General features: G+C 39.3%; 1 protein-coding gene across 14 annotated transcripts in view; it reads left to right on the top strand.

Moving 5' to 3' along the window:
• Nucleotides 1-12,498, top strand: part of nfia (nuclear factor I/A) — a 169,532-nt gene that overhangs the window by 44,340 nt on the left and 112,694 nt on the right. For all 14 annotated transcript variants that reach the window (XR_013203340.1, XM_077226372.1, XM_077226365.1 and 11 more), the window contains one exon: nt 3,079-3,607. Coding sequence is in view for 13 of the 14 variants with exons in the window: in XM_077226372.1 (XP_077082487.1) it covers nt 3,079-3,607 (529 nt within the window). In the remaining variant the exon portion in view is untranslated. The remainder of the gene's footprint in view (nt 1-3,078; nt 3,608-12,498) is intronic.

Here is a 12,498-nt window from a genome sequence, read left to right as displayed (position 1 = left end):
GAAGTTCTTTTAGGGCTTATTTACTTCTGTTATAAATCCATGCAGAATCGTAGTGAAGCTTTTGATAATTTGTCAATCACTATAAATGTGACACATTATCACTAACTGACACCTCACATAAAAACTCGTATGTAGCTCATATATTTTATTTACTTGAATATAAATATTTTGTTACTAACAGTACTTATTAAAAATAAGTGAAATGCTAAATTTAGAGAAATAATGTAGTTTAAAGTCTTAAAAAAATGTAAAGCATATTTTTTATCTTTCTTTTAAATTAGTACTAATGTAAGTAAATATGACAGTGATATTATTAAATGTTTAATAATCATAGTTATAGACGGATCATTGATTTCCTCTCTGTTACGGTGTTAAGGCAGTATGAAGTCTACTTTCTCTCTCTCTCTCTCTCTCTCTCTCTCTCTCTCTCTCTCTCTCTCTCTCTCTCTCTCTCTCTCTCTCTCTCTCTGTGCGTTTGTGTGTGTCGTCTTTAATAGTCCTCTGAGTGCCAAAAAAATCACGTCTTTATATAGCTTTCATTTCATAGTAAAATCCTTAAAATCAAAAGACATTTTTTAACTCCTTCCTATATTTTAGTTGATGCAGAAATATACTTTTATCTCTTGCGTTAGTTATTGAATACCTTTCAATGTATAGACATCACGTTAGTTGTCTTTTTAGAGACGTGTGCATTCACATTTTCTGTTTTTTCGTAGTATTTTTACATGCGTTAACACTCTCTTGTCTCTTTTGGCCACGGGGCACTATTGTTCCCTGCTGAGGCCTTACTATAGGACAGTGAGGTTCAGCTTGAAACACTTTAGGAGTCTGGAAAACCCTGACATGCTAACCAGACCCTATACTGACACCCAAGCACGCTCCTAAACGCAAAGAGCTGTTTGTTTTGCCACAATGAGCAAGTATCTTCCTACAATTCAGTTTTTGTAAATTGCTAGAATTATAACAAGAAGAAAACGCTCTCATAATGATCTCAAACATGAATAATTTGCTTGTTAAATTACGTTCCGTTGTGTATCATTCACCACATAATTCCGGCAATCGTTCCTTTTATTTTATAAATATCGCTACAGAACCGTAGAAAGTGAAGTTAACCATGTCTTTACTGAGCTTGATTCTCGTCTGGAGATTTTCCATATTGATTTTTTTACAAGAAGTCTGGGTGTAGACAAGTCTGCAACCGATCTTTTTTTATTATTATAAAAACATAGTATATATGTATGAAAAGCCACAACCATAGATGATATCAGTTATTAATCACAGACTTTGGATTAAGTTACTTGGAGAGTTAGTTGAAGGAAATTCATTCACTGGTTTAAATACAGGATGAAACAATACAGTTTTTATGCCTCGGAGGCAAGGGAGTTTGATTCTTGAACAAGACAGGAAGGAAACAATATGATTAAACATATACATTTGCTTTGGTGTCTCACAAGAGACACACAGACATTGTTCTGTACACTATAATAATGATATATGCTTATGCAAATCCTTGATTTCCTGTGGTGTAACAAAATAGATATGGCAATATGTATCTATATGGAATCAGTTGTTGAGTCTACGGTAATCTTACACAAACAGTGCCATATTTATTTTAATCTGCAGCTTAATACACGTCCAAAATTATGCTTTTTGTTGTTGTTGTAATATTTATTTATTTTTTGCTTTGATTGTATATTGTGATTATTTTTAATTACGATACAAACATTAGCAGCAGTGCTTGAAATTGGCCCGAGAAATTAATTTAATTAACATTCCTAAATTACTCAGAATTAATTGTTAAATTTCTAAAGGCACTGGTCCGAGGCCCAGCGCGTTATATTCATATCTCTGCTTATTCAAATGAAATCTGCGCTCAGCACATAGTGCACTTTGCTTGCTTGCTGGCAGCCCTCTCGTACTCGCACGGTCGGTTTTGGGACACGATGCAGGGCTATTGCTGTTTGTGGAAATGTTATTCTTGTGATTGGCAGTTTGCCATTATTCTCTCTATGTAATAAAAACCCTGAGTTATTTTCTGTGTAAAATCCCAAATTATTTCATATTAGAAACCTCACGTTATTTATTTGCCCAGTTATTAGTGTTTATTTGTTTTTTTCTTAGGCGATAAAGAAGTGGTCATGCAAGCCTGCAGATAAAGAACTGCACATACTGTATAGGCTATTTATTATTTTGATAATTGCTCAGTCGAGCATATGTACAGTTTTAAAAATGCTTAGTTTATTTATTAATATTTCCTTAAGTTTATAGTTATTGTATCATGCAGCTTTACTAAATAACTTAATTTGAGGTGATACAGTAATATCCTGTAAATATAAAAAAATATACTTCCCTTTGTAGATTAAAAAAAATCCCTGCATGATTATATCCTCCGCTAGACTTTGAGTGTGTACAAAGAGATGCGTTAATGTTGCGGCCGATATTTTGCTGGTCTTTTTGTCATTTTATTATAAAAATTGATTTTCTGCCAGGTTGTGCACCAGCGGCAGGTGTAGGGATCCCAAAACCCGGCATAATCTGCCCCACACACACTCCTGTGTGAAAACAACACACTCCTCGCTGATAGCGAATGAAGTAGCGCAGTTTTTGGAATCGTGTGTGGATTTTTAAGGAGAACAGATAAAAATAGCCTCTCCAATTTTCCTGGTCGGTTGTTGCTTTTTCTCGGCCCTGGCAGACCCTAAAGACCAGCATTCTTGCCAGAGAGCCAAGATATGTCCTAGACGAGCTACACACACACACACACACACACACACTGACTGCCCTGCTCGGTTCACAGAAACACTCCTGCTGTTGAGGGCCGTTTTTCAAAATAATCAAATGGGATTTTATGTAGATGCACGCGTTTAGCTTTCATGGTGTCTGCTGCGAAAAATCTGTTGTTATTTGATTTTTTTTTTTTTACAGTTTCTTATTAAAAAAAAAACTGATAACTTTTAGTTTACATTTCTATTTTTAAGTGTATATTTTTATATATATTTTTCAGGATTTTCTGAAACCTGAACTGTGTTTTATAGCATCCATGTGGACTAATTTCTGCTTCCTTGTCCTTTTTCGCAGGATGAATTCCATCCTTTCATTGAAGCACTGCTGCCCCATGTCAGAGCGTTTTCCTACACTTGGTTCAACTTGCAGGCCCGCAAGAGAAAATACTTCAAGAAGCACGAGAAGCGCATGTCTAAGGAAGAGGAGCGAGCCGTGAAGGACGAGCTGCTCAGCGAGAAGCCGGAGGTCAAGCAGAAGTGGGCATCGCGGCTGCTGGCCAAACTCCGCAAGGACATCCGGCCGGAGTTCCGCGAGGATTTTGTGCTCACTGTCACTGGGAAGAAGCCCCCTTGCTGTGTGCTCTCCAACCCTGACCAGAAGGGCAAGATGAGGAGAATTGACTGCCTGCGTCAGGCGGACAAAGTGTGGCGCTTGGACCTGGTCATGGTGATTTTATTCAAAGGTATTCCGCTTGAAAGTACTGATGGCGAAAGGCTGGTTAAGTCTCCGCAGTGCTCGAACCCAGGGTTGTGCGTGCAGCCACATCACATAGGAGTTTCCGTAAAGGAGCTCGACCTGTACTTGGCCTACTTCGTGCATGCAGGTAAGTCCCGTTTTGAATTCACTAAGTCTGTTGAATGTATAAAGATGCGAACGACACCCCATGTGAGCATCAAAATGTATATCGCAAATTATGGATTGTAATTTTTATTTCATTTCATTTTTATAATAATATAAGTGCGGCCTGTGCAACAAAAAAATGAATCCTCTGCTTCCAGTCTGCCACATTTTTCTCAATGAAATAAAACATGCAAATTGAGAAAAAAAAAGACATTACATGTTAATACGTAATTCATTTTTCTGTCCTAATTGCAAAGTCACTGCGCAATCTAAAACAAAACAACTGTCTGTCGGGTTAAAATTCCTGTGGAAAAGTCCGGTGCAAATAATGCAGAAGGCGGCAGGGGATCCATCCTGCACTGACAGCGGCACAAACACAAGCTTTCTCTTGGAAGACAAGAAGCGCACTTTGTTTTCGCCAGGCAAACTGAGCACCTTAATTACATTCATTTCCTCTCGCGCGCAAATTGTGGCAGTGAAGTCTGAGAGTTGGCAGCGTGCGCATCCGCCGTTCCTTGTGTTCCGGACGGACTCGACTTGTGCTTTGATGAGGTGCCGATATAAAGAGTGAAAACGCAGTGTAACCCGAAGACGGCAGAGATAAAGCCGTAAAACGTGAGCTTTAGCGCTTCGTAGGAAAACCGTGGTATCTGGCAGACGGCAGGTTGCAAAACGGGAGCGTGTGAATCACTTTGACTTGGTGAGAACACAAAGGCCCGGAGCCTTTGAGCTTTTTGTGAGGATAAGTACGACACAGTCACAGAAACGCGTTTCCCCGCGGCCCGCCGAAATCCTCAGTTTTGATGTTCTGAAAGCCTATTCAGCAGGGAGCGTCCTGCTAACATCCTAATCTCCGAAGTTAGGTTTTCTTTTTGATTCGATGGTGAATAAGAGACGTCAGCGAGAGAACAAGAGGAAGAAAGACGTGGGAGTCTCTCTCTCCTCATCTCTGACCTGCACACAGGCCGATCAGGTTTCCTCCTCTGTCTTATTTAAAGCAGTGGATCATTGCTGGAGCCCCCTTGATTAAAAGGCATCTGAAGAGAGCCTGACCTCATACACAGATGGTGAAAGTGGGGCTTCTGAGAGGAGCTAAAGTCAGTAATTAAATTTATCCCACAGTCTTGCCAGGGCAAAGGGGTGCAGGCCACCAAACACACCCACTTCATCTAGACAATAACAGAGCTACCTATCAATATTAGCGGACATTGCTGGAAAAGAACGTTTCAATTCAATCTAAGTAACCAGAAAACTCAAATAAACTAGCGGAACAAATTACTAGTTTTTGAATTTCTTAATGTTTGCTGTTTTTTTTCCCCTATATTTTTCTCATTATAGACTGGTGTAGGTATGCCGTCAGAACCCGCAAGTATAATTCGCTGCTGGTTCCTTCAAGATTTTCCTATGGGGGTTTTATAATGTTTTTTTTTAACATAACTTGACGATACTTTGACGTTTTGTTCTACAACGTACAATGCACACACTCACACCGCTAACTGTCTTATCTAGTGACTTTTCAAAATGAACAAAACTGCTTCAAAATTCACGTTTTTTCACGTGTAATTTGCGTTGTAGAACAAAACATCAGAGTATTGGTAAGTTATGTTTACCACAGGCTTTATTTTACACACAAATCAAAAACCTCCATTATAAAACCCATAGGAAAGTCTCGAAGGAACCAGTGGCGAATTAGACTTCCGGGTTCTGACGTCATACCTGCACCACTCTATAAGTAAATTTAAATTTGTGGTTTCTTAGTTCTTATAAAATTTCTTCAATATCCTCACCATTGTTCAATATTTTTCAATATTTCCCATATAATATGCAAGTTTAAGCTCATATTTCTCAATTCTTTCAGTAGTTTAAAAAAAGCTATATTTTTTAGTTTTTCCTAAATGTCATTTTAAAGGGTTAGTTCACCCCCAAATTTTTTTTCTGTCACTAATTACTCACCCTCATGCCGTTCCAAACCCGTAGGACTTTTGTTAATCTTTGGAACACAAATTATCTTTTTGATGAAATCTGAGAGCTTTCAGTCTCTCCCCTCCATTGACAGCTACGCAACTGACCCTTTGACGCTTCAAAAAATTCATAAAGAGATTTTAAAACTAGTCTATATGAATTGAGCGGTTTAGTCCAAATATTCGCTTTATGTGATGATTGAATTTAGGCTTGTATTTTTCAATTCTACTGTATCAATATTTGTCATTATTTTTGCACTAATGATAAATGTTTTTTTTAAAAATTAATTTTCAATTGTATTCTCATAAAATGTACAGTAAGTTTGAGTATTTCTGAATTTTTGCAATATTTTAATATTTTTGCAATATATCCCTTAGGATATGTGTTTAAATAACACTTTCTAATGTCTATAGTCGTGTGGTTTATTGTTTTAGTAATATGTTATAAATCCCTGTACACAAAGTACCATGAGAACTAGAAAAAGACAGAAATGTGTGTTCACTGAGGCCTGAGGACATGCAACCATGGCTAATTTACGGCAGGAGCACTCCACACGTGGGCGAGGTCACGGCTTAAGATGTTAGGGTCGTGACCCCATCTTCAAGGCATTTGACCCCCTAGATAAACATCCACTCCCATTAGCAGCCAGTCAAGCGGAGGGCAAGCTTTGGTTTGGGGTTGACCTCTTGACCTCCTGTTAAAACAGGTGGTTTTGTTTGGGCCACATAGTGGTGTGCCATTTAAACCAGACGAAAGGGGCTAATAGCCGTGGAGACCCAAACTAGCATTACACCATTCATTGTTTCCTTTTAGCATTTATTGATTAGAAGTACATGGATATCAGGCAGTTTGTTTTTATTGTTTGTTTGCAAAATTGTAGAACCCTCTGATCTTAGGTATGTTACATTCAGATCTCTGTTATTTATTTATTAAGTTATAAGTTCACAATTCTTTCCTCACAAGGTTTATTTTTTAATTTTTTTGGCAATGTACAAGTTAACTTCAAATTAGTTTTAAATATTTTAATATTTTAAGTAAAAAAGAAACAAACTTCTAAATGTGAGATTAGGATTCAGCTTCTGTTCAAATTCAGTTTTAAGTCTAAAGTATTACCCTCTGTCGAAAAAAAAGGGCATTGTGTTGTCAGATAATTAAATTGATGCATTAATAAGTGCTTATTTTGATAAAAAACTCAATTAGAGTTCTTGAATTCTTTGTCGTGATATTTGTCACCTGTTGTGAACTGTAGTTGTGTCTCATTGCAGTGTTTTCAGTCTCACTACACAATGGAAGGATACCGCTGGAGCAGATAGATAACAAACGCGAGACCAGGCCTGTGTGTACATTTCCAGCCAGGCTGATAGATATTTATTCTGGACTTAACTTAATTGACCCAGAGCCACGTCGAACAAACCGTTTGCGTGTGTAATGTTTGTAAAGTCGTCTGACCCACTTCCATGTGAGCTCTTAAACAGATTTACTGTACAGTGTGTCTTTCAAAACTAGTTAGCTCTGATGACGCATGCTCTAGGCGCCCTGTCATAAGTTTTGTAAATTCGTATTAAGTTCTGGGAAGTTGGCTAAAAGTTTTTGCAAGGGCCGAGGCAAAGCCGGTCAAGGGCTACAGTAAGCCGGTGGTTCGTTGAAATTTTTTTTTTTTTTTATTCCAGTAACCGAATCCGCTGATATCTTCAGGCTGACTTTTGGCACATCTTGTGTTACAGCCGTTTTATATTTCTCTTCCTTTCCACAGGCTGAGGAATAACAATAATTTGGATCTATTTAAGGCGATTGTGGGATAAACCACAGCCTTTGTTGTGGTTACTGCAGTACACATTGTGGGCTGGGACCTCCCCACCCCCTCGCACCCATCCTCCCCTGCTTTCTGCCCGCTAAATCCCACCGACCGGCCCTGTTACTGCAACAATGACCATGCCACTGTGCTCTTTCACACAGTACCATTCATTAAAAATGAGGTTGTCAACCATTCATAAAAATACATTGTCATGTTATGACTTTTCTGCCCGGATTGTGCAAACTAACCCCCCTCCACCACCCTGGCAGAGACGCAGTGATGAAGGATCAGCTCGGATCCAGCAATGGGATTCAGCACAGTCAGTTTTAATATCATTGCATTTGACCTCCTTTTGAACCTTTTTTTTCCTGCTGCAATGTGATTGGATTAAACGAAGCAGATGGTTCTGGGACGGGAAATACTGTAAGATGTTTGTTGCACAGCCACTTGCCTTTAGTGGGTAAATTTTTTCTAAACCTGATTGCGAGGCAAATTCGTGCGATTCGTTTAATGTGCATTGTCAGTGCCGATCTTTCCTAGCAGATTTGGACCATGTTAGTTGGCGCCCAACGCAGGGTTTTTAGATGTCAACAATGTCGACTGTGCACTAATGCATCTCTTTCAGTGTCAACTATTGTTGTGCTTCTAAAACGATTGTCTATCTTTCTTTTCCAATGTGCAAAAGATGCAAAATTCGTTTAAAATGCAGCTCATCACACTCCATTTCCTCTCTGACATAACGGCGGCCTGGGGAGCGCGGCGAAGGGTTTCGAGAGCGGAGGCAGTGGGCAGTAATCTAGAGCCGGCGTGAGCGGTACACCTGTGCTCTGTGCTTACTGCTGTCCCCCTGTGTAGTGAGGCAGGAAATGGTAAGGGGGGGTTGGCACCAGTCAATTTTTGCTAATTAGTTTTGCATTAACTCCTCAGTCGTCCCAGCGCTCGGCCACTGAGAGAGAAATGGGCCCCGTGATGGGAGCTCGGCTATTTTTATTTTTATCCTCCTTTATTCACACATTTATTTAATGCTGCCTGTGTTGGGGTTGCTACAGATGACTTTAGTGTATGAGAATGAGTTAAGTAGGCCTTTATGGAATACTAGGTTTTTGCGGATGCTGCAAAAGTTTGGATTTAAATAGTGTAAAATGTGTTAGGTCATGTGTGAACTTGAATTGTTGTCGAAATACCAGTAAATCAGCTCTGGCATTTTTCAAGCTTAAAAAGTAAAGTTAAATGCTGGAAAGTTACGTAATGAGGGTACTTGTTAACAAAGCGGTACGATTTGAAAAGTTAGAGCGTGTATGCAAACACTTATTGTTTTGTTGTCGAAGAGTTTGAACCATTCGCAAAGTTTTAAAAGAACCAATGCAATCTCTCCACAGTGTTCAGCTTGCGACACTGGAGTTTGATCGGCATTTTAGTACTTATACATCAATGGTGGCAGTACGGATAAACGATGGAAAGGCGTTTAATGGTTTATTAGGTTTTGTTGTTTGTTTCTTCTTTTATATTTGCAATTCTAATTGTGTTTACCGTTTCCTTTCGTCCACGTTTTTTGCAAACGCATGGCTCGCAACAAGCTTAGCTGTATCAGGGAACTGTACGCAGCGCCTGCTAACGGATCAGACTGTTTTAGACTTCCCGTGAGTAGACATCTCGTTCATAACAGAACAGCAACTTTAGCTAACTTCTGAGAATGGAGCCTTTGTGAGTGCATGCCATTCAACAAGAGTGCCATTGTCTTAAACCCCAGCCGGCAGCAAATGAGGCATTGCGAGGCCTTTGCTGGGAGAAACTTTGATTGTATTAGGTCTTGATGAGGACTTCATTTGAATGGTGAGCAGACAGCTCATGTGTGTCTCAAGTAGAGTACGAAACTTAGTTTTTTATTTGGTATTACTCCACAACAACACTCTAAATTTGTCAACTAAGCTGCATGTGACACATTTGAATTGAGATTTTATGTTTAATAAGATGTTAACAGCGATTTAACAAAGGTGAAAGACCTTTACAGTCTGTATCGGCTCCAAAAGGAACCCAAGTGATAGGCAGGAATGTCCATTCAGCACAGAACGAATGTCGTAAAACAAATCCCAGCCAGCAAAAGCCTCTTAAACTGGGTTTAAACTGACAGACTGAGCTTGCTTCATCACTAAATCTCTGCTCAAACTGGATCTCTTCCTCGTCACGTGATGTGAAGATTGATCTGCGTTAAAGTGCCAGATTGGTACGTCACTGCCTATTGATTGACAGTGTGTTTGCAATGTTGAGCAACGTGTGTCTGGATCTCACAAACCAGCATACTTTATGTTGGTTAAACGTTTTGTAAACACAAATTCACCATGATATTTAACTGTTTGCCATAGTTGGCGCCCTAGTGGTATCATGAAAGGCCCACTCCCACTGCCAAGAGAAGAATGCAGGCCCAGTGATTGAGGCACGGGGCAGCATTGTACAGCGGAATATAAAGGGGAGCGCAGACATGAAACAGGACAGCTGTGAGTGTCTGTGGGGGAAAGTTGCTACAGATGGTAAAAGAAGTGGAAAATAAACTACCGTATGGCTGGTAAAATATAGAAGAAAGGCTGGGGGTGTGCTGCCGTACAGGATCCTCTCATGCCGTTGTTGTGTGCGTGTTTCTGGGAGTTTATGCGTGTTTGTGTTAAAGGGAATATGTTACCACAATTGGTTGGCTGTCCCAATACCCGTAATGCCCATCTGCTGCTGAGCAATGCACAGATTTATCGCTTTGCGTGGTCTGTGACTGACATGTGCTAGCCATGCAAAATCCCTCCGTTTTCACTGAATTTCATTACAATATTTTTGAATTAGGGATATTAGCAAAGTTATGGATTTGAGTACTGGAGTATATACTGGAGTATTTCCTAACTTTAGGTGTCAAGTGTGCTTTTTAAAGCAGTATTTGCAGTATTAGTGAATATAATTGTATTTTCGACTGTATTGCAGTATGTTATCCTGCCACAATTGGACTAGGGTAGGTTTAGGTTTCCCTATTTTTGTCAAAGAGGGTGGATGTCTTTCTGATCTATCACTCCAACAAGTGGACTATATCTAGACTATAATGTAGTTACGAAGGATTGACGATAAAGGTTTACCAATACCAATAATTTTTTAAGCGCCTAATAACAGATATGTAGAACTTAATCTCTAAAAATAAAGTCACTGAAAATAATACGTAGAGATATCTGTGAAAAATATCTGTACTTTTATGTAGTAAAAGTTTGTCATCTCTCGATCTGTCTATATATATTTATAAATAGCAAAGCTTTTTAGTATTTTTCTTAGAATTGCAGCATATTTGCCAACAAGGCTTATGCTCTCTAAGCAAGGTTATGTTTGGTATTTGTTGTGGGGGTTTTTGTGTTTTTTTTGTGTGTTCGTTCATATCGTCAGATGTTGTTTTTAATTATTGAATGCAGGGGGAGGGGGTTGGGCTAAGTATGGAATTGACTTTAAATTATTGAACTATTTATCCCCAGAACTGCCCTCAGTCCCTCCATCTGTCTGTTTTGCAGAAATATAAATAAATAAGCAAATAAAGATAATAAGGCTATGGCACACTTCTAGCCAGACCCTGAGTTCTGGCACGATTCTGTTCCTTATTTCTGAGGCGCCCCTTCAGAAAAAAATAATAACAACTCCCAATTAGCCTGCTTTGGATTTGGATAGAATGTAAACATCGTCCTTTTAGTATCATGTTTGGAGGAAATTCAAATGTTGTAATGAAAGAATGTAAAACATTTTAACCTCCAACCTGCCCCTTTCAGTAGGCTGCCGACCAACTCCCAGGCCAAGCGCAGCAACATGGGAAAGGACATTTTTCGCCCCCTCCATGTGTTTGGTGTTTTAAATAATGTACTTGAAATGATTTGTCTTCATTTATTCAGTCGGAAACTACAGATACTCTTTAATTAGCGGTGATAAGAGCATGATCTCTAAATCATTCCCTTCCGTCTAGTCGCTCCCGGACTCGCCGTATGAGTGAGTATCTCTCATTAAGAAAGAGTTTTAGGGGGCATCGATCCATTAGTCATGCATCTGAATAACACTAACACAGAAGTTTTTGTTTTCGCACCAACAAGGGATCGTCGGGACTCTTTAAATTGATCACGAAGCTCGTATTCTTCGAGGCTGCATTTCACCCACACTTCCAAAACTGTTTTCACAGACAAAACAAAAGCACCACTTGATTAGCTGTGAACCATCTGGGAACGGGAAGCTGTGTGACCAAGCTAATTGGTTCGATTTGAAAAAGAATGGGACAGACCCTCTCGTCGCATGCGTGTTTGAATGAGACCCCCTAACTGCAAGTTGTGTTCCTCACCCCTCCCTCATCACTTTTGTTATACATTCCTGGTGATGAGCTCCAGTCTGATGCGTCGGCGCTGGGAAACCTCTCGCTCATAGGGCTTATATTACTTCACAGTTGGGAAACAGCTGGCGCAGTAGAATGTGGCACTGTGTTGGGAAATATAGAATATTGTTTAGAGATTCTTTTGTCAGTGCTAGTCAAAGTTGACAGTGTTATTAATGAGCCAACAGTAGTTGAAGGCATGTAATGTGTGATCCCGGTTGCATAAACATAGCCATTACGTTAAGACAGTGTCTTAAGTTCTAGTGTGACCCACTAGCAGTTAGTCAGGGGCAGTCAGTCTTACTTTTCGGTATTAAATTAGGCAAATTTACGTTTTTATGTAACTGATTTAACAAAGCTATGAACAGTCTAAAAGAAACAAATTTGATGTCTAACTTGTAAGACTAGTCTTAGAGGTTTATGCAACTGGCCCCTGTTCATAAGTGGAGGGCTCAAATCATAGTGCCACCTGTTGGCCGTGGTCATTACAATGATTTCACCAAAATTTAGAGATGTTTTTTGGCAGACATGAATAGAAATGTTTCAGAATTCAATTGCTATGTAGTCACAAGATGTTCCCATCTAATTTGGGAATTTCATATGCAAATGATTTGAATATTGCAAAAATTGTTTGCGAATAGAGTAGTATTTACATCCCGTGTGTTAAAGACTACCAAATCGTTTCAATACTGGTTAACAATCTGAGCGACTTACTCAGTTATTTATTTATTTATTTATTTTTTAC

This window comes from Siphateles boraxobius, unplaced genomic scaffold (assembly GCF_051911475.1).
Source record: "Siphateles boraxobius isolate OS27281-9 unplaced genomic scaffold, OSU_SipBor_1 13, whole genome shotgun sequence".
Lineage (NCBI taxonomy): Eukaryota > Metazoa > Chordata > Actinopteri > Cypriniformes > Leuciscidae > Siphateles > Siphateles boraxobius.
The sequence above is the reverse complement of the archived record's forward strand: the minus strand, read 5'-3'. Positions and strand labels throughout refer to the sequence as shown.